The sequence below is a fragment of the Pelodiscus sinensis genome, chromosome 1, assembly GCF_052426305.1.
Source record: "Pelodiscus sinensis isolate ZL-2025 chromosome 1, ASM5242630v1, whole genome shotgun sequence".
NCBI lineage: Eukaryota > Metazoa > Chordata > Testudines > Trionychidae > Pelodiscus > Pelodiscus sinensis.
In genome coordinates this window covers 108,819,556-108,844,981 of record NC_143052.1, presented here as the reverse complement: position 1 = coordinate 108,844,981, position 25,426 = coordinate 108,819,556, and the positions used below count along the sequence as shown (strand labels likewise).

General features: G+C 46.6%; 1 protein-coding gene across 2 annotated transcripts in view; it reads right to left on the bottom strand.

Annotated features, from left to right (window-relative positions):
• OVCH1 (ovochymase 1) overlaps positions 1–25,426 on the bottom strand; it is a 67,516-nt gene that overhangs the window by 36,561 nt on the left and 5,529 nt on the right. For both annotated transcript variants that reach the window (XM_075940721.2, XM_075940722.2), the window contains exons 2-18: positions 22,892–23,020; positions 21,569–21,687; positions 20,174–20,271; positions 17,839–18,011; positions 15,913–16,008; positions 13,978–14,129; positions 12,280–12,472; positions 11,854–11,974; positions 11,227–11,360; positions 10,051–10,191; positions 9,803–9,933; positions 8,846–8,939; positions 6,765–6,893; positions 6,259–6,330; positions 4,680–4,860; positions 3,868–3,940; positions 577–772 (exon numbers count right to left, since the gene is read on the bottom strand). In XM_075940721.2, the coding sequence (XP_075796836.2) occupies positions 577–772; positions 3,868–3,940; positions 4,680–4,860; positions 6,259–6,330; positions 6,765–6,893; positions 8,846–8,939; positions 9,803–9,933; positions 10,051–10,191; positions 11,227–11,360; positions 11,854–11,974; positions 12,280–12,472; positions 13,978–14,129; positions 15,913–16,008; positions 17,839–18,011; positions 20,174–20,271; positions 21,569–21,687; positions 22,892–23,020 (2,232 nt within the window). The remainder of the gene's footprint in view (positions 1–576; positions 773–3,867; positions 3,941–4,679; positions 4,861–6,258; positions 6,331–6,764; positions 6,894–8,845; positions 8,940–9,802; positions 9,934–10,050; positions 10,192–11,226; positions 11,361–11,853; positions 11,975–12,279; positions 12,473–13,977; positions 14,130–15,912; positions 16,009–17,838; positions 18,012–20,173; positions 20,272–21,568; positions 21,688–22,891; positions 23,021–25,426) is intronic.

Genomic DNA, 25,426 nt, shown 5'->3' with positions numbered 1-25,426 from the left:
ACCCCATATGCCAGATTATGGAGGGTCTCCCTTTGCCAACAGTATATACAGCCATTTCAGAACAGAAATAGATACTCGATTTGGCTTTGCCCAGCAACTGGGCTCAAATGCAGCAATAGCTGAGATTTTAGCAAATGTTCCCCAAGCCTAGCTCAAGTTTCTCTCTACGTGAATACACCTCTTGTTTATGAGCCTCTCTTTTGTGCCCTGATCATTTTAACCTTTTGATGGTTTGTCAGGCTTTCCACTCCCTACAAGTCAGACAGTAAGACCCCGAATATAAAAGCAAAAAGCAACTGCTAGGTCTGCCGTCCTGGACACTCTTCTAATCACAGCTGGACAGATGCAAAGTCAGCTAGCCCCCAAGTAACACTTAAGAAATGTCTATTTGCACAGTGATTGGTAGAAAGCTCCTAAACACTAAAGTTACATGTGTGTGGGAAGAGCAGTGGATCCTGCTATCCACATCTCAACCCCACAATGCTCAGCACACCCTACAATATTACTAAGATATATAGGAGGGAGAGACTCTTCAGACATCTTGTTATCCCATTTAGAGAGGAACATAATGCATACCTTCTTGTGTAGTCCCCCAGCCAGTCATGGTGCACAGTCCAGAGGGAGATAAGGGTTCCGTGCTGTTGGGCAAACATACTGGCCTCACAACGGAGTTATACTCCAGAGGGACGTCCAGTTGGATCAGGGCAATATCAGAGTCATAGCTCACTCTATCAAAGTCAGGGTGCACCACAACCGTTTTTACCTGTCTCACCTGTACCAAAATATTAATAAAGGAAAATGAGATGAAAGAGGTTGGCCCAAGGAAGATACAGCTGAACCCGTTCCCTTTTAAGCTCCATTATCAGAGTACATTTTGGAATAAGGACAGACTAGCGTCAGGATAGAGTAAAAAACCGGAAGTTTTGGGATTCTGGAAGTCATTATGTATATTTTCCAGTACTTTGGATAGGCCCCAAATAGAAGAGATTGTCTTAAAATCCCTTGAGGATGGGAATGAGGATTCTATTTCATTGTGCAAATACAAGCATAAATGCTGGAACGATGGGTGCTGCTGCTGTGCCCTCTGGGTTGAAAGATGTTCCATCATATACAGGGTCCCCCCCCCCCCTCTTCCCCAGCTATCCCTTGATGTGAGGATGTCTGTCATAGGGGTGAGTTTAAGTGGCTGAAGAGCTCTGCAGATTTTCCCCCACAGAAGGGACAGGTGTTCTCTTGGAGAAGAGAGTTGTTGGCTGGAGTGTTGTGCCCTTTCTTTCCGCCTTTGTTGCTCCCCTCTCACGATCGCTTTTGTTCTCCTCAAAGAGAGCATGGCTTGGTGTACGGTATAGTGCCATGGTGTTCTGTACAATGCAGAGTCCTCCAAGTTTGCTGGGTCGACGCCTCCCTTTTTAAAGGTGTACCTTCAGTATGTCTTTGAAACATACTTCCTCTGCCCTCCACAAGCCTTTCTTCCCAGACCTGAAGGAAGAGCACTTGCTTCAGGAGGGGAGTGGCCATCCCAGCAGATTTGGTGCTTCATGACCTGAGTGCTGATGTTGGCTGCAGAGAAAAGCCTGAAGTGAGTGCATTGGTCTTCCCAGCTGATCCTGAGAATCTTCCTGAGGTAGTGCTCCTGGGACCACCCCAGCTACTTGAGAGGTGTCTATGGGTGTGAGGCCTGGGTAACTTATAGAGATGGGTGGGGATGACAACAACCACATTGTAAACCAACATCTTGGATTTGGTGCCTGTTTGTAGATCCCTAAGACTGAGGGCTCATTTGAGTGGCCTTCTAAAAGATGTGTTGGCACACAGGAGTGAGAGACCCCAAGACCTAGGCTAGTATAGACATCTGCAAAAAGATTTAGGATGTTTTGCAAATCAGCCTGGGTGTGCACACAAGAAGGACAGTCATCTACATACTGAAGGTCAGCAATGCCAATTCTTAGTATCTTACATTTTGTTTGGCGACATTGACAATTGAAGAATATTTTATAGAATGCCAATTCAATCCTGATCCATCAGGAAAGCAGCTGTGAATGTGAATCGGAATTAAGGCATAGTAAATGGAGAAGAGCGTTGGAGCAATGACACAGCCCTGCTTGATACCAATGCAAATGGATGGTTTGGTCTCGGAGCAGTTGCACAAAATGTTAACAGTCATTCCGTCATGGAGTAGTCTCATGATGGAAATGAATTTCTGCGAACAGCCAAGCTTACACAGCACCTTCTATAGGACATCATAATTGATGTCGTAGAAGTCAAAGGCCTTGATTGGGTGGATGAATGCCATGAACAGTTCCTGATGTTGATCTCTGAATTTCTCCTGAACTTGTTGTGCCATGAAGATCATGTTAGTTGCTCCTTGAGATGGCCTAAAGCCACACTGATCTGCAAAGGAGTTCTCAGCAAGGGGAAGAAAGCAGTTTAGTAGGATCTGAGCAAGTAAAACCTCTGTAGTTCCTGCACAAAGATTTGCCCCGTTTCAGGACTATTCTAACAATGTTGGTATTCTTGAAGTCAGGTGGAATTTCTTCACTGGTTGAAGAAATTCAGTTGAGGAACTGGCTATGTTTTTTGCTGGAGCATTGTACCAGCAGCTTTAAATAGCTCAGCTGGGATGCCATCTGAGGCTGGTGCCCTGTGATTTATTTATTGGTCTAGGAAGGTGATAGGAACTCCAGTATGCCCAGAAAAATGGGGGAAATCATCAAGGTGTTGCATTGCTGAGTGTTGTGGAATAAACTCTATGGTGTCTTCAGAGAGCATGGAGTCACCATTTAGTAGGTTCTCAAAGTGCTCTTTCTACCATTATTCAATGGTTGCATTGTCCTTGAGAAGAGTAGAGCCATCCTAGGAACCTAAGGGGTTTGGACCTTTGAAGATTGGTTCAAGTATAGCTTTTGTTGCTTGAAGGAAGCTTCTCATATCACCCTGGTCTACAAAATCCTGAATCTGAGGCACTCTCTTGCCACCACTTGTTTTTGATGCTACCCAGCCTTCTTTAGACTTTGGCTTTAAGCAGGTGATAGGCCTCATGTTTTTGTTAGGGGAACCATTTTGCCAGTTACAAAATGCATTTATTTTCTGTTGAAGTAAGACTAGAATTTCCTCGTTTTCACCACACTATCTTGGTGCCGATGAGTGGAATAGCTTAGAGTTTCAGCACACACATTATGAATGGTATTTTTAAGTTGATCCCAGTGCTCTTGAATGTCAATGTTGTTGTCATCAGGAAGGTTACAGAGTTTCTCACACAGATGTTGCTGGAACATCTTGCAGCTGGTTTGGCCTTGCAATGCTCTGATATCACACCTCTTTTGCTTAGCCTTTGGATGTTTGTGGTGTGGTAGAATGAGCTGTAGGTATAGGACTGATCTTACTTATTGATGGACTGTCCAATAGCAAGAGGTAACTCTTATACCTCATGTTATACGGGGCTTACAGTTTGGTTTGATGGCTCTCAGCACCTCCACTATACAAGTTGTTCCAGCATGCCTGCATCTAAGACAATACACTTTTTCAGAAAAATCAAGAACTACTCCCCCTTGACTCAGTTTAGCGCATAAAAAGGCACTGGTCAACAAGTGATTCTGTGCAGATATGTATTGCCCAATGCTAAGACAACAAGACCTGCATTTTGCCACGTAGTGTTTAAGAGAGATACTAACACAGAACAGTATACAAGGTCTCACTGTGGGCTAGGCTTGGTGTGCAAGGCCACAGTCTATTTTATTTCAAATACTCTTCTTCCCTTCCATCACCCAAGGCACCCATCTTTTTGTTAGCCCTGGCTTTCATCTAGAGCACACACAGGTCTAACGTGAAGCAGCAAGGCAGAGGCATCGCTACAGTCTTAGTCTCTACCTGTTCTGTTGATTCCTTCAAGGTTCTATCATGGTCTCCCACAAGGACAGTCCAGTGCAGAGGTCGACTTTTTCTGTAAAATGGAAACAACCATATTGGACCTGTGCATAGACAGTGTTCTTTATGAGCATCCTTTGCTTAGTTTTCAGGGGCAGTTTAACTAGTCACTGAGCTTTCTCCCCCGCAGACTGATGGATCCGAGCTTTGCCATGACAAGTGGAAGTTGATAAAATACGTAAGGTTGGATTTCATGTGACCCCCTCACCACTGCCCTCTCCCCAAGCCGACATTTTCCAGAGAGAAAGACTAAAATACGGCTTGGAAACAAGCAACAGAGAGTTGTATATATGGGAACATGGATACAGTAAAACTCCGATAGTCTGGCATTCAACTGTTCGGCACTCCCAATATTCCAGCATCAAAATTCCAAGCGTTCCTGACTAGCTGATTAAAAGCCTGCTGCTCAGCACACATGCTGGTTGTAACCAGACAGAGTATAAGGTGTGTGGGGGAGTGGGGGAAGAGTGGGATCGTGTTACAGTACGGAGAAGAGCGTTTTGCTTCAGCAAAGGGGATTGAAGGGAGAGGAGGATCAAGTTACAGCACGGAGGAGAGAGATGGGAAGAGGAAAGGGGGGGGGGGGGGGAGAAGAGGGAGGGAGATTGTGTCCTGGCCAGCAAATCTGATAATCCGGCACTACCTAGGTCCAAAAGGTGCCAGATTATCGGAAGTCTACGGTACTTTCCTGCATTGTTTTTCTATCCTAGAGGAGACTACTTACACAGAAGCATATCCCAGACAGATTTACTCACGACTGTATGCAGTGGGCTGCTGTGAGTACCCATGTTGGACTGATGACGACGCCACCACACTGGTGGTCACCTAGAAATTGCAAGCCTGCCTGCCAAGGCCAGCAATGGGGACATGCTTCTTCTCCTCCGACAACACGTCTGGATAGCCACTGGGGACTCAATGGGAGAAAGCCACAGACATCTGCAAAACAACAGCTGGGAAGTGAATGAATGGCAGGCTGGCATCAGAGACTCTCCTTCCTTTTGCATCTATCACATGAGTTTCATTTTCAACTGAAGTTATAAAGCAGAGACCGCCAAAGAGATGCAGTACAGCAGGCTCCCTTCACTGAGGTAATAGCTGGGTGTGGTAACTTATTGAGCAGAATAAATGCAAGTGGTTGAGAACTGGACTCTTAGAGAGATTCCATATTACACTAGCATCTTCCCCCCAGCCTATAAATACACATCTCAATTTCAAGGTTTCCTCCACCAGTCCAGGTTAGAAAGGATTAAACTAGATGGGGGAGGGCAATATTTTTTGCTAGGGGGCCAAGAATGTGGTCAAAGGCTGCAGTCTTCCATATTAATGGAGGAGCTGCAGGAGAGGATGTGGGGTCTGGGAGGTAGCTTGGATGAAGGAGGTAGTTGTGATCTGAGTTAGGGGACTAGGGTGCAGGGGACTGAGGTGCAGAAGTTTGAGTTGTGACCTGAGGAAGGGGATTGGGGTGCAGGATATGGGAAGGGATATGGGGGCAGAGGGGTTGAGCTGTGGAGGGTGCCAGATACTTTCACCAAAAAAAAAAAAAACCATGGCAGGAAGAAAAAAAATTGGTTGAGAAAAAGAAAGGGACCAATGCCATTGAGCGGGGGGGGGAGTCACTGTGCCTTTAAATCCCCACACTCCTCCCGCCCCCACCAGACAGCAGGGGGGAAGAATGTCCCATGTGGCCTTCCATCTGAGGAAAACAGACATTTTACTGACTGGGAGACTTACCTGCTTCACTCCCTGCCTGCCCCACCCCCACACTGGCTGCAGGGGCCATGTGGTTTTTGAACATCTACCAGCCTGGAGGGCAGGGTGCTTTGCTAGCTACCTGTTGACGACAGGCAGCTCCCACTGGCCAGAAAGAAGCCAGTAGGCTTGTGCTGGGTGGTGGGAGCAGAGCATGAAGCCTCTCCTCCCTTCCCCAGGCTCACAGCTTTTCAGACAGAGCCCTGCAATGGCCACTTCTCTCAGCAGCACATGGGGGCAGGCAGGGAGTCTGCCTGAGGCTCCCTGCTGCATCTGCAGGCCAGATCTGGTGGTTTGGTGAGCTGGATCCAGCCTGCAGATGGTATTTTACCCAGGCCTGAACTAAATGGATAACATGGCACTGCATGAGCACAACCTCTGCAAGGTATGTGAGCATATCCTTTCCTCTCCCCCTCCATTTCTTTACTCTAAATATGCTTTTATCTCCTTACTATGTACACCTGACAAGCCCTGATCCACAAATCCTATATCCCATGTGCACCTGCAACACTGAAGTCCATTTCCAAAGGATCCTCTGGTTATAAGACCAGAGGAACTATTACAATGGGTTTACCAACAGCTTACCTATGGGGATATTCTTTGGAGTGGATGTTTGTAGAACAATTGGTTCTGTAACTACCGATTCAGCTTCTTCCACTGCAGACAGAATAAGTAGAACCCATTTTAGACTCAAAACATGGCCACATGTCTTCCTCCAACCCCTGAAACCTCAGTCCTAGAGCAGGATCTCCAACTAGGGAAGGCCAGAACTTTCAATGTCAGTAGCTGGCATATAAAAAGAGAAGCAACAGCAGATGTTCAGGGGAGGTACCTCATATTCCCATACTCACTACTGTAATAGGAGAGCAGTCTCCAGATGGAACACTTCCAAAAGTAATTTACAATGCCAAAGAATCCACAAGTTTCAGGTAACAAATGTCAAGGTTCCCAGTGTGGGAATTCTGATTCCTTTCCATTGTTAAGGAAATGAATTGCACCAGTGGAAACTGTTCCACCCTGACAAAGTGAAAGGGGACTATTTCAAAAAATCAGACCCAGCGTTCAGAACACAAAAAGGACTTTCTACCAACCTGAAGGAACAAAGGTGAACCTAGCCTTAAATCCTCTGAAGTTGTTCTCCCCGTCGCTTTCAAAATGTATCAACATGTCATTGTCAGGGCTCAGAATTGGGGTGGGGATTGAGAACCCACACAGCTTGGCTGTAACACAAAGAAAAGCCCCAAGCATTTAAAATTCAGAACATCACTTTAAACTCATTCTCAGCTTTGCTGAACTATGGCCACAGGAGACAAACTCGAAGAGGGACTTATACCTTTAATTTGTCTCAAAAAGTCATTATGTAGGGAAAAATTTCAAGTTCCTCTCCCCAGATTCCTCCCACCCCAACATTGGCCTAGTACAATAGAAAAGTACCCAAGGAGAAAGAAGTAGCAGCCTAAATTAAGCTATTATATACTAAGAAAACAACCTGCTAATTTTCCCACTATGGGAACTAAAAAAACCCAAGTTGGTGTGAGGCACTTATGCAACTAACAGCCTCTAACAAAAGCTGAATTTGCCACCTATATGTGATGGGCACCCAATGTCTCAAACCTGCATGCACGCACACCAGCATTGTGAGGACCTTGAGCAAAACCAGCAGCGTCCCTTCTCTGTGCTTATTTAAAAGGCACCCAGCCTTCCTAGTTCCTGGCTGCTCTAGAAATACCAGTCTAGTGGAAAATTTCCAACAGAACATGTGGATTCTGAAGAGAATAACACTTTTTTTTGCATAGGAAATGTTGGATTTTCCTTAGGAAAACCCAATTGAAAGCTCTTTGAGATGCCAGGATCGCTTTCTGGGGGTTTAAAAACAAAAAAACAAAAAAACAAAAAAACAAAAGTCAGTGCCCATACAAATTTGAATCTGACTTAATCAAGATAAAGAACATGTTTTCAAGAATCCAAAATTTGTGGTAACTAACTTCTGTTTTCTGTTCCAATATTTATTTAAAAGCTTTATATATCACATTTCAAGGCATGTGATTTACAACTGCCCATCTGCTACTTGATGGCTAACAGAAGAGAAGTGGCTTGCCCAAATCCAAGTGGCAAAGCCAGGTTCATAATTGTGTGTCTCATTCCTCCCCAAGACACATACATGTCTGCGCAAAAGTTGTCCTGAAGTTATGTAATAAGGGTTTCTCACTTTGAGTACAGAGTTTCTCACCCCTTCAACACAGGAACTGTATTTTAACTTGTAAAGTTAAAGGAAGGAAAGAAATTCCACGTCACCAAGGACTGAGATTTTGAAGTCTGGTTTAATTTCTACTTTGAACAAAGCCCCAAAATTCTCAAAGGGCTATTTGGAGCTGAAAACTTGAGTGAAATGTTGTTCACAGTATTGCTGTAGCCACACGGTTTCTCCACTATCCTGGGACCAAGACGGGTGAGATAAAAGATTCTATCCAGCCAGTTTCTATTGGCGAAAGCTGAACTTGAACTGTGCAATTTAAAAGCTTCTCTTTCATCAACAGAAACTGGTCCAATAATGTTATCTCCTCACATTTCACCCTAAAAGGCTAGATGGGTATCACTTTGTGTTAGAGATTTTAAGAATCATACCATAGAAAACAAAAATTCTAAACAAAGGTGGGTTTTTTCCCCAAAGTCCAGAAATATTGGTTAGATTTCATGAAGTGATTTGATTGACATACCTGCAGAGTCCAGGATAATATGGAGATTGACAGAACTCTTTCCAGCTTTAATGATTACTTTCTTTTAATGAGACAACAGCAACTGGAAATAAAGTGGAGAACCAGCACCACTGCAAGGTGCCAAGCTCTGTCTCCATCCCACAGAGCACTGGAGCCCCTACACTTCAGTGCTCTGCTGGATCAACAGCACAGTGCTCAGCACCTGGCAGGGTTAAGCCCAACATCATCAGCCAGCTCTCTGCAGTCCACCATTGGAATCCTCTGCTGTACTCAGATGCACAACAAGGCAGAGTTAAGGCTGCTGTAGAAAGAGTAGTGCTGCATTTTCTGACTAAAGTGGTTTAATTCTACCACATGTGTCATTCACGTAGCTTGTATTCTGTTGCCAGCAAACTATGTAAGTGTTCATTTCTGTAATGGATTCAAAGGGGGAAATTGAACTAAGTCATGGCTACCTAGCTGGTACTCCTCTTCAGTGTCACTGTAAATGACAACTGCATCATAGATACAGCCCTCGCTTAATTCAACAGCAAAGTCTTCAAACTCCAGCTGGAAAGATAACCAGGGGGAGGGGGGGAAAAAAAAAAGGCAGTCAATAACTTCTTACCACCACCTTTGTAGGCAAAATGTTAACTCTGAGTCTTAGATATTTCCAAGCTTAGCTGTCACTCCAGAAAGCCTTAACCCTATTCCTAGGGTAACCCTGAATAAAGTGAAATGATGCAGGGACTTGAAGTCTATCACCAAGTTTATTATGAGCACCTCTTGTAGTGGGGCTGATTCGTTATGCAATGGAATTAAGTTTGTCTGTTTCTAGCCAGTGTTTCTTTCCATGATCAGAGAGGCAGGGGGAGGGAGGGAGAGAGGAGAAGTATGCAGAGGTGTGGTTAGTTTAACAGGTAACCTCACTTCAGTTGAAGTAATTGCAATGACAGCTGGAGGAAAGGCAGGCACCAAGCCACAATTAGCAAAGTATCACTTTGGCACCCACAGTAGGCACAGTCATCACATACGTGGATTCTAGCTACTGCTTGCTTAGCACAGTACTGTTCCTGCATGTTTAACACTCTTGGAAGAAGGGGAAGACAGAGCATATAGAGCAGGTTGTCAGGTTCTCCCTCAACTCTGCTGAAACCTTGCATTGGCTTTCCCAAGATGCAGTTCTATTAATTGGAAGGGCTAGTACCAACCAGCTTCAAGCATCTACAGCAACAGCAGCAGCTCAGAAGGCTAGTTCATACAGAGCTACACCCCCCTCCCCCCATCTAAATTGGCTAAAACTGAGCTTCTTGCAAGTCATATGTGAAAAACCTTACAGGCTTGTGCATTGGAGATAATTTCTAGCAGGATTTTAAATTGCTTCGCTCCACAGACAAGGGCAGAGGTTTAAAAGCAGCATCTTCCTTCATTACCTTTATGACGTTCTCTGCAGGAGCTTCAATGAACCAATGGCACTGCATGTTACTGGGATACACGCCAGGGTAATTAGCAGTATCAATCTTTCCCTCTTCCATCAGTACTGCAACACTCCCACAGCCAGAACCTAGAACATTGGGTTAAGTTTAAAAAGCCACCACCACATGCACTGGGGATTGCTTTCCTGGCTTAAAGGGGGATCAGCTGCCAGCAACATGTGGACAGACTGTATGTCTGAAGTCACCTGCTTCTGATTCCTTAGGTATAGCTGTGAAGGTGAATTCAAAGCCACTGCCAGTGCTGCTTCCATCAGTAACGAGATTAACAATTGCTTGATTAGAGTCTATCAGCAGAGGGGCTGGTAACACATCCCCACAGATTTTACCTGCAGTGAAAAGTTTAGACTCGTTAGGATGGTGGCACACACTTTTCAGATTCACTACACTCCAATATTGTATACAGAGTCATGCCTTCCAGGGCAGACTCTGAAAAGACTATTCCAGCATCAATTGCCTACAAAGTAAAATGTCTGGAGACAAAACTGCACTCAAAATAGCCAGAGACAATCCAACTCCGGTTTACTGGCAGGACAGTACTGCCGCATGGTAAGCACTCCAGCATCAGAAATAGCTGGGCTGTTTTGGTGATGTAAGAGCCCAATAAGATGACAGTTCAGTTACATGGGGCTACTAGGAGCAAGAACCACATAAAAACTAAGGTGGAAACAGCAGTGTGGCTGACTCCTTGGAGCCTAGGCAAAGTTGTTGAAGAGGGGGGCAGAGAAGGCTGGCTTCCTTTTCCCCTGTGTTCCTGACCCAGGAACTCCAAGCCACCCCCAATCCAAGTCCTTAAATTTGGGGCCGCAGTCATCCAGATTCTCCTTAGTTGGTTTTTTTTTTAATAGGTTCCCCTCTTTGCCCAGAGCGGTAGGGATGGGGGCTTACTTGCTCCCATGGCTGCTGGGCAGGCAGGTTCTCGTTTGAGCCCTCATACTGCTGAACCAAGCCTCCTGCTTCCTTGCTATCAGCCCCAAACAGAGCCAGGCTCCTTCCTGGTCTCCCAACTCGAGGCCTGGCATTGGCTGCAGATCAAGTGGGGTGGGGCTAACTGGGCCCAGAGGTTCTTTAATCCCAGGCGTGCCAGGCCTTTTTCTCCTCTGCTCCCTCCCAAGGGGGTCAAAGATACAACAGAACAGTTTTTTTAATCAGAATTTTCACACCATAATTACACACTAGCTGTGTAATGGACATGAATATCTAACTTTCCCCACCTCCCTTACTTAGCTTTGCTAGCGTCAGTGCCAGTGAGACGTTCCTTAAGAGAATAAGACACGAAAGGGCTCAAGTCAACGTTCATGTTTCATATTGCCAATTGCCTGCCATGCCAAGTATTAAATGAGAAATTAAGACATTATACATACCAATTAGCTCTCTCTTGTCTGAATAGAAGGACATGTAGTCATAGTCACATGTGATCTGGCTCTCTAAATCTAATCTGGTGAACTGTATCAGTATAACTTCATCTTCCGGCACAGTTATATTCCACATGCACAGACTGAAAACAAAGAAGCAACTAAGTCAGACACCAGAGCCAGGGCTAGAGTGAAATTCATGTTACTGCATCCTTCCCTCCCAAAAAGCTCCAAACAGCAGGGCTAGGGTATGTTAAGCCAAGTACGTCAATTTTATGAGCACTATTCATGTAAGAATGAGACTAAAAGTAGTTGTGCTTCTCATCCCAACAGGCTCTTGCTGGGTAACTATTGTTGCCCAGTATCCCAGCAAGCATCACTAGAAAGAGGTTTAACTTTAGAGACTAGCTTGTTAAAGTTGACATGTACCCACAAGTTCAGCCACAAAACTGACTTGATCATGTTCACTAAGCCAGGAATAAGAATTCATGTAATTGCAGGCTGAAGTCCTATGGCTAGGAGTTATACATATTCTGCAGGGACAGTCATCCCTTTTGGCTCTATAGACACAAAGGGCCATATGAAAAGTTGCCCTTAGCAGAAGGGCCAGTGTTTCTGATTATGTACAGTGAATACCTATTATTAGGGTAGTTACTCTCACTGGATTGGGGATACTGAATGCGGCCACTTGCTCCAAAGACCAGCATTCCGTGGGGGCTGCATCCTTCAGGGAAGTGTGGGAGAAGGCGATCTGGCACTGCAGTGAGAGACAGAACACCACACAGAATAAAATTAACACTTGCATTGTCTGGGACAGGCAGGTCTACAGTTGGTGCATCCATTTGATTAATGCCACTTGACACATTAAGTGCATTAGAAAGACCCATAGATAGGTGGTGACCAATCAGAGACCACCCAAGTGGGCCCTTCCGGTACGTCACTAATGACAGGCATTTTCTTGACCCTCATGATAGACAAGCAGGCAGAGAAAGATCACTGGTAAATGTACCCACCAGGGATAAGACAAGCAGGCAGAGAGAGATCACTGGTAAATGTACCCACCAGGGATAATGTTCTGGGTGACGAAGTCCATCAGTTCAGCTACATTGGCAAAGATGCCCGGGGAACCCCTTTCACTGACACTTTTCTGAAGAGCATCCCAGCCTCTTGCACAGCCAACTCCCCACGATGTGATGCCGGCCAGAGTCCAGATACCACTGGCTCTTTGACACACGAGGGGACCGCCAGAATCACCCTGGCCCAGCATGGGTTGGAGGAGGAGAGGGGAAAAGAGCAGATATTTGGTCAAATGTAACAACGGTTTCAGGGTATCACCTCATGGCTTCCCCTCTCAGGAGGTGAAGTTGCAGCTCTTCGGAAGACTGACAAAGGCTCAGCATCACCACACTTCAGTTAACTGTTTCCACTGCCTTTGTTCTAAGAGGTTAATAGCCGCATTGTGGCAGGACCTCAGCACGCTGACTACAGCTGGCCCTCCCACGACTGCAGCACAAGGAACTGTGTGTAGACTGGGGGAGAAAAGAACCCCTTGGTCTCCTGGCTGTAGAAGTCCCCCCTTTACTAGGGAAACCCTGAGAAAGGCTGATGTTCTGATGGACACAGCTGCCAACAGCTAAGATAGCCGTGGGCAGGAAGGATGCCTACAAGAGAAGCCAATACAACAAGTAGAAATGGAGAAGCTATTTTTCCTAAAACCTAAAGAGAAGGCAAGAATTTACTTCAGCCTCCTCCCAGTACAGTAGTATAGTATCAAATTCCATTAGGCTGGGTCTCCTGTAACCTTTTGGGCTGCCTGCTACCACTGTGCTCCCACCTGTGCCGATTCACCAGTGGTAACAATAGCAGCTTAGACAGGGATCAGGCATATCATTCACCAGGTCATTTAACCCTATCTTAGCCAGGCCTAGATAAAAAGGTGGTTAAATGCACCAGTTCCTCATCTACAGCAACACTCCTAGCTAGGGACGTGAATGACTAGTCGACTATCCGATAAGCATTTGGTTATCGGATAGTTGACAGGCTAGTCAACTAGTTGCTTCCCCCCCCCCCATCAGAAAGAGGGAGGAGAGGAGGAGTGGGAGAAGGAGGCTGCTTCAAAGCAGCAGCACCATGTGGAGCCTGGAGCCAGATCCTAGGCTTCATGTGCACTGCCACTTTGAAACACCATGTGCAGCCTGGGGCCAGCTGGGGTGTCCTCAGGCTCCATGTGGCATTTCAAAGCGGCAGTGCCACACAGAGCCCAGGCTCAGCTCAGGAGACTTCAGCTGACCCCAGGCTCCATGCGGTGCTGCTGCTTTGAAACACTATGGGGAGTACAGTCCCCCACTGACCCCATGCTCCCTGCAGCACTTTGCCTTTGACGTGTAGCCTGTTCAAAGGTGAGAGGTGCCCTTATCGACTAATGTAACAGTCTATGCAAATTGCATTGACTATTCAATTAGTCAATCACAATTTAACATCTCTACTCCTAGCAGTGGGAGTTCCCCCCCCCCCCCCCAAGAGATGAGGGTAGACAAAGCCTTCATATGCCTGAAGCTCCTTTTAAGGCCTCAGTTCAGTAGCCATGTAAAAGTAGTAATGGACAAGATCCAATTCCTTTCCTTCCTTCCTCCTCTCCCTCTTTAGGGCAGGATGCCCTTCTGGTACGCAAGAGTAGAGGATTGCTTGGTGGGGAGGGTTGGAGTCTGCCCCCATTTGCAGAGATCATCCTACAGGAAGATCCTACTGAATGATCTTTACCTTACAAGCATCCTTCCCACCATCAGGAAAGCCGGCACAGAGCATGGAGCTTCCTAATGAAGGCAGATTCATTTGCTTTAACTGGGCACTGCAGGTTCCTCTATCAATGATAGGGAGCTCCACTTCCTGCAGAACGCTGGACAGTTCACCAGCTGCAGAAGGAAGGAAACAGGCAACATCAGAAATTCTAGAACCCTAGAAAGCAGGAAGTTGTGCTGCAGATCTGTCGCCACAGCCTAGCCACCAGAACATCAGTGTTGCACAGACAGGCCTGGAGGTACTGCCTGTAATTTAGATTACCCGAGAACTCTTGTTGCAAGTCCTTGTTTGCAACTGCAACAAGCTATAGCCCTTGGAGTTAACATGTTCCATGTTGGTGCCTGTCTCTGGCTGAATTGCTCTGAGAAACATCAGCCAAAATGATTTGACCATTTCTGAGAATGAGGCTAGGAAAAAGTACATGTTTCCCCCCCCCCCCCCAAAGTAATTCTGGTGACATTTTCCCCTCAATAGCTCTGGTGCGCCTATGCTTTGGAGCTCAGTGGGGGGGGGGGGGGGGGGGAAGAGATGGCCTGTGTGTCACAGATGTGCCTTTTGTGGTTTTCATAAAAAGCTATTGAAATTTGGGCAAGTTATAATTCTTTGAAAAACCTGCAGCTTTGTAGAGACTTTTTTCAAGTTCTGCATTTAAACTTTGACCAGTGCATCCTCCATTCCCTCACAGCTTGCACCTGCAACTGCATTATGCATGTGCAGTGACTCAGCCTGCTCTCTCCTGCCAAGGGGTATAGGGGCTCATGAGAATATTTCCTAGAATAGCTGCTTCTGATAGAGGAAGGAGCAGCCCTAGCCATTTCACAACCAGGATGGAAAACTTCTTTGATGCTCCAGGCAGCTGAGTTTAAATAATAAAAAAGAAAAAAGCAGCACACCAAATCTGAAGGCCAACCTGACACCCAGGATGACAGCACTGCTTACCCATCCCTGGAACTGACCCTGAGTAGGGCTGACTGAGCACTGGAACTGAGAGCAGAAAGTCTGTTTTTCCTGTGCTGCAGCCAAAGCAGAGCGGAGCTGTTATTTGAGCACACGAAAGGCCAGTGTTCCCTGTAAGCTGTGTGCAGTCACTCAAGAGATTCAAATGCTGCCCAGCTGATTAGCAGAGTGTCCACAGCTATGGGTTTGGTTTTTTTTTTACACTAGGGGTGCAAATTCACATTGCCTTGGTGTACAGAAAAAAGTTAATTCTGCATGAATGGAAAAGATGCGAGAACACATTACAAAGGGCTATACAATGCCATGCACAGGTAACCTTAATTCTACCATTACTTATTTTTTGACAGCGTCACTTAATGTTCCAACAGTTGGTGTGTGCAAGTCAACTAAGGCTCAAGTGATCTCCTTTTGTATCAAAAGTAACTAGGCAGGAGGCAGAGATGCCTCATATAGTGCTTATGTACTGCACAAAGATTGCAGCTGGATCATGGCACCTGGGCCTCAGAAGACTGGGGTTCTATTACTAACGCTCCTCACTGATTCATGTGGCCTTCACCAAGGCATCTTTGTGCTTCAGTTTCCCCATTGGCATGACTGGGCTGGGGAGAAGAGGGAAGAATACTTCTCTACTTCACAAGAGTGTCATGGAGCTTAACTGTTTATGAAAAGTGGCGAGGGGCTGGAGGGATAGCGCTAGGAAGCTGCAGAGTTATGGGCAAGAAGATCCCAGTGCTTTTGACACTCAGCCACTGCACATCAGGTCTGGAAGTGGCCTCAGAGCATGGCCTGACATCATTGTATCAGCAAAATAGGGAACCACTGATTTGTGTTTCCCTTTGGCAGATGTTGTATTTCTGTTACAGAAAAGGGAGCCGCGGTCTTTCTGCATCTCGTTACCCACATAGCAATGTTATCACAACCACCTCACATTTTACTTACCCTCAGACACCCTGCCCCAGCCACTAGCAACACAGAGTGTCCCGGTTTCAAATGCTTCATCTTTGTGGGGAAGGCAGATTGGCTGAACCCTATGTCCTAAGAAGGAGAATGCACACAAACGTGAGGACATGATCTCAAGGTTGTCAAAAGCCATTCTCCCTGCACAAGCCAGATAAAAGTAATAGTGCCCTTTGTTGTGGGAACAGAATGGATCAAGTTTTGCCAGCACCTCTGAGCCAAATATTTTTCTAAAGCAATTCAATCAAATGGCTGAAAATAAATCTAGTCAATCACCTTCCGAATGAGGTAATCAAGACACCATGTTGTTTTAGACAAAATAATTTAAACTGTTTTGGCTGGCCATATTCAAGTGACACATAAGCAGCAAGAACAAGACTAGAGGAAAGACAAGGGGAGAGAAAAGGAGCAGTAGCTTCAAAGGGAAAGAAACAGTTGTAGATCTTATTTGGTTGGCAGTAGTGTCCAGTTGTATATACTGTTGAGCAGTCTATTCTCTGAAGACAGGAATGCTGGCCATGTGTCAAAAGTGGAGTCCTGGTCAACACCGGACATTCAGAACTCACATTTGCTCAACTTTGTTCTTAAACTAGGTGAATACCTTTGTAGGTTTATTTTTGGGGGATCAGAGGAGAAAGGGATCAAAGGCTACTTGACCATTTTGAAAGAAAGAACATACCTTAAAGAACATTTGCAGTGCAGAAGACAGCCCCTCCACCCTCTCCTGGAGGGACGGTCCAGATGCTTAAACATCTTTCGAGTCACTATGACTACAGACTTAATTTTTTTTTAAATCCACAAAATAGGCACATAGGTAACAATAAGCAAGTCTTAATCTCACTGTCAACATAGAGCACTAGAACTGGAAGGGACCAAGTCAAGTCAAGTCCCTTGCCCTCAAAGCATAACCAGACACCACCTAGATCAAGGGTGGGCAATAAATTTTGGCTGGGGGCCAGGCCAGAAGGGGTGGGGCCTAATCTGGAAGGGGTGTGGCCAGAATGCTTCTGGGCTTCCTCCACCCCCAGACCGTAATTGGTCTCAGTGCAGGGGGAACCTCTTTGCCCCCCCCCCCTTTCCTAATAGGAACCCAGGCCCTTGGCAGGGTGGGAAGAGGCTTCACACACACCCCTGCCCTCAGGCCCTGATTGGCCTGGGGGTAGGGGAAGTGCAGAAAGCCTCCCTCCCACGCTGCGAGCAGTGCATGGCACTTTGAAGTGCTGTGCACTCCTCACAGGGCCAGGACAGGGCAAAGGAAGCTTCGTGCAGCTCCCCCTTCTCCAGACCCTGATTTGCCTGGGGGCGTGGAAAGGGGCAGCACGTGAAGCCTCCTTCCGCCCTACCCCCACCCTGCAAGGAACACACGGCACTTCAAAGTGCCACCCACTGCTTGCAGGGTGAGAGAAGACCTCACACGCTCCCCTGCCCCCAACTCCTGATCGGCTCGAGGGTGGGGGAGTTGTGCGAAGCTTCCCTCGCCCTGCATGAGCACTGGCAACTGATGGGGTAGGGGGGAGAAGGGGAAGAGGAAGAGCAGAGGAAACTTCACACACTCCTCCTGCCCCCAGGCCAATCAGCACTTGGGGGCGAGGGAGCACGTGGTGTCTCCTCCAAAGCACTGCGTGCTGCTCACAGGGTGGGAGGAAGCGTCGTGCGCTCTCCCCCAGCCCCAGGCTTTAATTGGCCTGGGGGTGGGGGAGTGGCAGGGCCTTCACAGGCCTGATCAACACTCTTGGTGGGCTGGATCCAGCTTGCAGACGCCTTTTTGCCACTCTGACCTAAATCATCTCTGACAGGTGTCTAACCTGCTCTAAAATATCTCCAGTGATGGAGATTCCACAACCTCCCTAGGCAATTTGTTCCAGAAGAAGCTATTCTGAGGTGATTTCCCTCCATCTCCTCCCTTACCGTACTTCACTCTGTATTTCAGATGCAGCAGAGCGATATCAGAATGCATGTAACCAAGCCTGTTGAAGTCAGGGTGCACAGTGATTTGCGAGACGGGGATGTTCTGTTCTTGCTGGTCTGCCTTTCTGAGGTTATGTTCTCCAACAGTCACGATGAGATTCTCCACTAGTTTCCTGACAAATAAAGGGCAAGGTTAATGACGGAGAGGTTTGCCAACACACTTCAGCCTCTTAAATTGCTAGCCTTGGCTCCATGTGTGTGTCAGAAACAGCTATGCACAAGCAATTCTCTTCATTACAGGGAAGTTCAGCCTGTGGAACATGTGGCCTTGCCACATCCTTTCCTGCCAAGGGCCTGAATCTAGCCTTCAATAGCAAGCTTTTTCCAGCTATGCTACTTTCACTTGGCCTCATGCCTGAAAGGGCTGCCATGCGTCAGAATGCTAGAATATTGTTGAGGTTTTATTTCTTAAGTGACTAGCTTTCTGTTCTACCACAAGGACAAGTTTAGCTGCAGCCTGGATTTTGCTTGTCACAATGGATCACCCTCAGCTTTTAGCCTAGGATCTTTACAGAGGACCAAGATACCATAAATCAGTGGGAAATGAGCATCTACATCCTTTAAGGCCCTTTGCATATGAAATCCCTTCTTTGTTTTAATTCATGGTGTTTGGGAGCTGGGGGGCACTAAGAGAAGATCTGGAGCAGGAGGAGAGCCCAAGAGAATGAAACCTTTGAGGGGGCTTTAGGTGTTTAATATTTAATTGGAAACAGTCATGTCTCTGGTACAATTCTTGTGTGTTTATGAGCACAGCAATGTGTCATTATGCTGAATGAGCTCTGGTAGTTTGGTGCTGCCTGGGACAATCATTACAGTGGACTCCTGATTTAGCATTTACCAAGTTAGTTAGCAAGCCACACTTCACTTCTACACTAAAATGACAGGAGAGCCATTGTAAGTGAAAATAAGGGGATTCACTATAGTCTCTTGGGAAGGACTAGTACAGGTTGGACCTCTCTAGGTGGAACAGAAAGTGCCAGACAACATGCACAGTCCGTCATTACTTGAGTTAGCCAGAGGTCCACTTAGCATGAGTGGGGTCAAGTTTCCTCTGGTCCCATAAAGTTTTACAGCCCCCAGTCCTGGCTCTAGGTGTTCTGTTATGCAATGCTAATTTACGCCCAAATGTCTAAGAGCAGAGTAAGCAATGGAAGTGTTGGTAGCGCTACTAGACAATATTGACCTCCCATGGTTTGGTAGATTCTCTGATTCTGCACTGGTTAGGCCCCAAGAGTGCTGCACTAGAGAGGTTCAGACTGTAGTATCTAAGTTGTGAACACAGGTGATCTAACTTGTATGAGAGGATAACCAATCAGGAAGTTAGAGACAGAGGTAGGATGGCTTTACACTGGACTAAGACTAGTCTGGATTCAATCCCCAGTACTGTCAGACTTCCCACTGTGGGTAGGGCTGCTCAAAGAAAAGCCCCTACCTGGTCTGCACCAGGCTCACTGTGCTCAACAAGGCAGGGGCCATTTCACTGTTGGGCAGACTCCTGCTATAAGTCTGGAGCCCCAGGTTGTAGGACCCTGCAGGATGGGAGGCCACAAGATCTTGGATTCCACCCTGAGCCTAGAAGTCTGACAGTACTGTGGATTGAATCCAGATTTCAAGAGTCTTAGTCCAGCATAAAGCCATCCTACCCCTCTGTCTCTAGCTTCCTGAAAGCAAAATCCTCCAGTTAATCACAGATGAGGTGCAGCGTGAGCCACAGTAGCATGAGCCTTCTGCAGATTTTTCCAGCAGTCACTGCACTAGAAGAATGATTGTTTTGGTTTCCTTCCTCAGGAAGGAACAAAGCCCAATGAACATGGCAGTGGTCAGGGACTCAGATTCCCCACATTTATTCTGGTTCTGTGCTAGTCTGTTGTGGGGGGGGGGGGGGTAGGGGGTGGCAGGTCTTGTGAAAATCCCTTCTCTCTGTACAGTCAGTAAATGGAGAGGATTCCCCACCCCCCAGTCTATGAGCTCTATGGATGCAGAGCATGATACAAGAGCTAGGTAAAAGCCTCATCTCAGAGCAGTAAGGCCACTCAGTCTTTGGTGCAAGCCAAACATGTGGGCCACATGTTTAGTAGCCCTGGATTAGACACTACTGCTGCACAAAGATCATAAGCGTAGACAGCACTGCTTTTCCTCAGATGTTCTAGTGCCATTTTCTTCTCCAACTGGGAAGCAGCACAGACTAACATTCCAGGAGTTTCCTTACTAATAGGCTGGGGCTTTAATAAAATAACTCAAAGGTTAAGTACAAAACCAGCATTGTCTAACTTACTGCTCAAGGGTGAATACGCAGTGAGCTGCAGTTACAACCACATCTTCTTGTATTAAACTGCCACCACAGAAGTGGGAACGGCCCAGCTTGAGAGATACCTTAAAAAAAAAAAAAAAAAAAAATCACACATTTAAGGTGAAACTAGCTATACACTGCCCGCCAAAGCAAATGGGAGGTCTTACAAAAATCTGGGGAAGTTATCCAGATCACTTAGATCTTGACAGAGGGAAATGCTTAAAAAGAAGTTTTGAATGCTCTAGTTTCTAGCCAGCAAGTCCCAGATGACTGATGTTCAGACAAGTAGTGTCTCAACTGAGGACTCATTGACAGCTATCCTTAATTCCACTGTGAAATGCAGAACACAGCAGAGTGCAGATAGAAACGTGGAATTCCCTGACATGCCTGGAGGGAGGGCTTTGGTTCTTGCTTCTTAAGGTTTCATATCACCATGGGATAAAGATAGGGCCATATTAACAGGCTTCCCAGGAATGTTGCCTCATTGAAGTAAATTAGCAATTGTTGACTGTCAAAAATTGCTGATTTAACAGTCACCCAACCCTTTTACTACATGAACTGATGCCTGCAAAATGAGAGAACATTGCTACAAAGTCTGACTTCTCTGCCATTGCTCAGCTGATTAGGCAAGAATTCCCCCCAATCACAAATAAAGTTAGTTCAGCATCTTGAGCTGCTACGAAGCAGCATAGGGGAACATTAGGACTCTCATAGAGCTTCAGGGGTAGCTGAGTTAGTCTGTTACAGGAAACAAATGGTCTAGTAGCACTTTATAGACTAACAAAACATGTAGATGGTATCATGAGCTTTCGTGGGCACAGCCCACTTCTCACTAGAATTGAAGGCTGATACACAATACTGTTATTAAATGTGGGCAGTTTCCTCCTATGGAAGAGACAATTTTTGTACGTTATGTCCCTAACAGTCTGGCATTTATTCCCTGAAGGTCAGCCATAACCCCAGAGTTATCAGTTTTAGGGGGAAAATGCTCAAACTAGCCCACCCCACAGATTACATCCAATTCTTTTGTGAACAGCATGAACTGGTCCCCAAAAGCAAAGAGACACAAAAATGCCTCACATATTAAACACGGAGGACGAGCTCTTCAGTAGATGTGAATCAGCAGAGGGCTACTGAATTGAGTGAATGCACACCACCTAACATTCTGATTACCAAAACTGTACGCAATTTGTACCTTGGAAACACCAGGGACTTAGAGAACAGGAGGATCTTAAATTAAGATTCAGGTCAGAAAAGGGCATTTGGGTTTTAGGTGCCTTAATGAACAAATGTACTGTTACAGTCTATGCCTTGGAAGGAGGGGAGGGGGGAAGGAGGGGAGAATGTCCCTCAAGAAGTTACTGTATTCATGTCACACACCTGCCAGGGTTGGTCCCCAGCCTCAGAATTTCTGCCTCCAACAATTCTAGAAAAGAATCCTGTCTGCAGAAAGCTTTTGTGGTTTTCCAAGTCAATGGGACGAACGCCACACTTCAACCCTGCACCAGAGACAGAAAGGGAAACGTTACGTACTCATACATCAATACATACAAGTCTACAGTTTCAGGAGTCTAAGGGTAAGTCTACACTACAGGACAACGTTGAACTGAGATGCGTAGCTGAAGTAGCTTAACTTGGCACGGTCTATACTGCAGGAAGTCAACTTCTTTACGCTTGTGAAAGCAGAGTTACTGGCATCAGGGTGCCCCTCTCACTTTGAAATAGTGATCTTAACTAGACTGCTAATTCAAACCCTGGGAGACTGACAGTGGCACTTTGATCTTCCTTTGTAGTGTGGACATAGCCTAAATAGCACAGTTCCCCTACTGACCAATACCGGGAAATGAATGTTTAAATACTGGATTACAAAGCCTTAAATAAAAGTTTGACTTTTAAAATGAAGTGAGCACAGATGGAGAATCTATGGAGTGCAGAGGCACAGTGCATCTAGAAAATAGATCAGAATGTTTGAGAGGCTGAAGTCAATTTGTCTTAAGGGCAAAGATGCATAATAATTCAGCTTTCATCAAAACGTATCAAAGCTGTTCAGTCACTCAGCAGTTGATGAAAGAACTTGTTAGGTAACTTTACAAGTGCCCATAACTTTTGATCAGCAAATGCATGGGGTACAATGCAGGCCCCTGTTTATTAAATGTTGCAAAACAAATTGAATTCAGCATTTACTACTTTCAAGTTTAAAAAGAGCCCTTTGTTGCAATATGCAAATGGACAGCTTGAGAGCCAGTTCCAAAAGATCATCTCTCTGACAGAATTGAACAAGCCCAGCCTGCAATCTTTCACTTCAGGTTGCCCCACAGTCCCAGGAGACTTACAGTCCCTGAATCCATTTGAGATGTGACTGTATCTTTGAAAGGTGAGATACAAACAGAGAAAACAGAACTGTGGCCAGATGAAGGACAGTTGTGCCTGATTGGGTTTTAGACATTGTAAAAAGCCATGGAGTTCACACTAAACCTGTTGCAATCTCAGATGTGCGTGGTGAAAAAAAAACCCACCCAACAAGTCTCACCCAGCAGAAAATAATGTATTTGTGTCATGGAGCTGCCAAAAAACATGTTGCAGCCTGAAGAAACCTTTTACTGTCTCATTTGCAGGAAATTATTAATCACAATTTACACTCATGTGCATGATATTAAGATCTGCAATATAAAGATGAGAGTTATTAACAGTAATGCCTCATACCAGGATCCGCTATCCCCAGGCTGGACAGTTCAGAGACAGATTGATTTTCAGCCTCCTGGCTCCTCCCCTCAGGAGACAACAGCAATTCTCCTGCACCATTCAGCTGGCTTGTTGCTGAACTCGAGTGGGCTGTGAACAATACAGCATTAGTTCAACGATAATACACTCAGCACCACAACACCAATGGAACACATGGGAAGTCAAACCAGAAACTACTGGCTCACTGTTCAGGTCTAACCTAGACAGTACACCAAGGGTACGTCTACACTACAGCGCTAATTCGAACTAACTTAGTTCGAATTAGTTAATTCGAACTAACGCGTCTAGAACTAAAAACTAGTTCGAATTAGCGTTTTGCTAATTCGAACTAGCGCGTCCACATTAAGTGGACCCTGAACAGGGCTTAAGGATGGCCGGAAGCAGTGCCGGCAGGGCATCAGAGGAGGACTTAGAGCGTGGAGATGCTGTCTCAGGCTAGCCGAGGGCTGCGCTTAAAGGATCCTGACCCCCACCCCGGACAGACAGTTCTCAGGGGTGCCCTGCTTGCAAAGCAGTCCTGGCTTGGAGTGCCCTGAGTGCCCACACTGGGCACATCACTGCACTCGGCCATCAGACCGGCTGCACTTGCTGCAGGCTGCCATCTGGGGAGAGGGGGCAATTGGGGGGCTGCAGGAGAGTTCCACCCCCAGAAGCCTGCAGAGCCAGCCCAGTCCTCCCCATCGGGGGCTCGTACCCCATTCCTCCCTCACCTCCTTCCACTTCCCCTCTCCCACCTCCTTTTCCCAGTCTTCCCCAGTTTTGCTCAATAAAGACAGATTCCATTTTTGAACACAATTGTCCTTATTTTGTACATCAAGAAAAGGGGCTAGGGAAGGGTAAGAGAGAGGCTGGGAGAGGGGAGGGCAACTACAATGATCAGAGGTTGGGAACAGGTCCCATATAAAGAGAGGCTAAAGAGACTGGGACTTTTCAGCTTAGAAAAGAGGAGACTGAGGGGGGACAGGATAGAGGTCTCTAAAAGCAGGAGTTGGGTGGAGATGGTGCATACAGAAAAGTTCTTCATTAGTTCCCATAATAGAAGGACTAGAGGACACCAAAGGAAAGGAATGGGTAGCAGGCTTCAAACTAGTAAGAGAAAGTTCTTCTTCACAAAGCAAAGAGTCAACCTGTGGAACTCCTTGCTGCAGGAGGCTGTGAAGGCTAGAACTAGAACAGAGTTTAAAGGGAAGTGAGATAAAGTCATGGAGGTTGGGTCCATGGAGTGGTATTAGCCAGGGGACAGGAGTGGTGTCCCTCCCCAAGGTTTGTGGAAGGCTGGAGAGGGATGGCACGAGACAAATGGCTTGGTCACTGTCTTCGGTCCATCCCCTCCAGGGTCCCTAGGGTTGGCCGCTGTCGGCAGACAGGCTACTGGGCTAGATGGACCTTTGGTCTGACCCAGGATGGCCATTGTAAGCTCAGGGTCAGGGGGCTCAGTGGACCCCCTTGATTTTCATGCACACCTGCTCCTGGGTGGCCAGTCTGGCAGCTCTCCTGCCCTAGACGGCCACTTTCCTGTGCCTAGTGCGGAGGTTGTGGACGAGGTCCACGATGTCCGCTCTAGACCAGGTGGGTGCCCGCCTCTTGCGGTTCCGGGCAAGCTCCCGGGAGCCGCCAGCCTGGTCCCGGGAAGAGGGGGAGGGCTGGGTGGCAGCAGGTGGCTGGCTCGAGCCGTGCCAGGTGCAGGGTCTGCTGGCTGGGTGCTGGCAGGCTTGCACCTGGCACGGGCACCATAGCCAGCCCATGCCCCTTTAAGGGGTCTGGGGCCGGGAGGGGGGCAGACGAGTTTCCCTGGTGTTGGCCAGAGTGGCCACCAGGGAAACCTGGGGAGGGCTAGCCTCCCACTAGTTCGAATTAAGGGGCTACACAGACCTTAATTCGAACTAGCTAGTTCGAACTAGGCTTAATCCTCGTAAAATGAGGTTTTCCTAGTTCGAACTAAGCTCTCCGCTAGTTCGAATTAAGTTCGAACTAGCAGAGCGCTAGTGTAGCGCCTATGAAAGTTAGTTCGAACTAACGGACTAGTTGCTCTGAGGGCCACAGGATCCCCCTGCACAATGTTACTTTCCTTACCCTTTTTGCTCCGGAGAGCTGACTGTGGGTTACCCCTTTCCTCAGTCAGTGTTGCTCAGAAAAAGAGTCCCGCATCAGCAAAGTTCTTGGGGGCCAGGACACACTCACTAGTATTGTAATTAATAAAGGGGCACATTTAGGAAGGCTTTATACGAGCAGAAACGCTATCAGGAGGAGAATGCTGCTCTAAGCTTGTTCAGAGCTTTCTTAGGTCACCAGTTCAAGTGACTTTAGTAGACTCTACCTATTTGACAGCATTTGTCCACACCTGCAAAGCCACATTATGGTTTATCTTGACTGGGGAATCTCTCCTGAAGAAAGGAGAAAAATAAATGGGCCCTATAGCAGATAAGTCCTACAGGAAAGGGGTAACAACTGCTTCTGCTCAAGTTATAACCATTTAGAGAAATCCTGCATGATCAA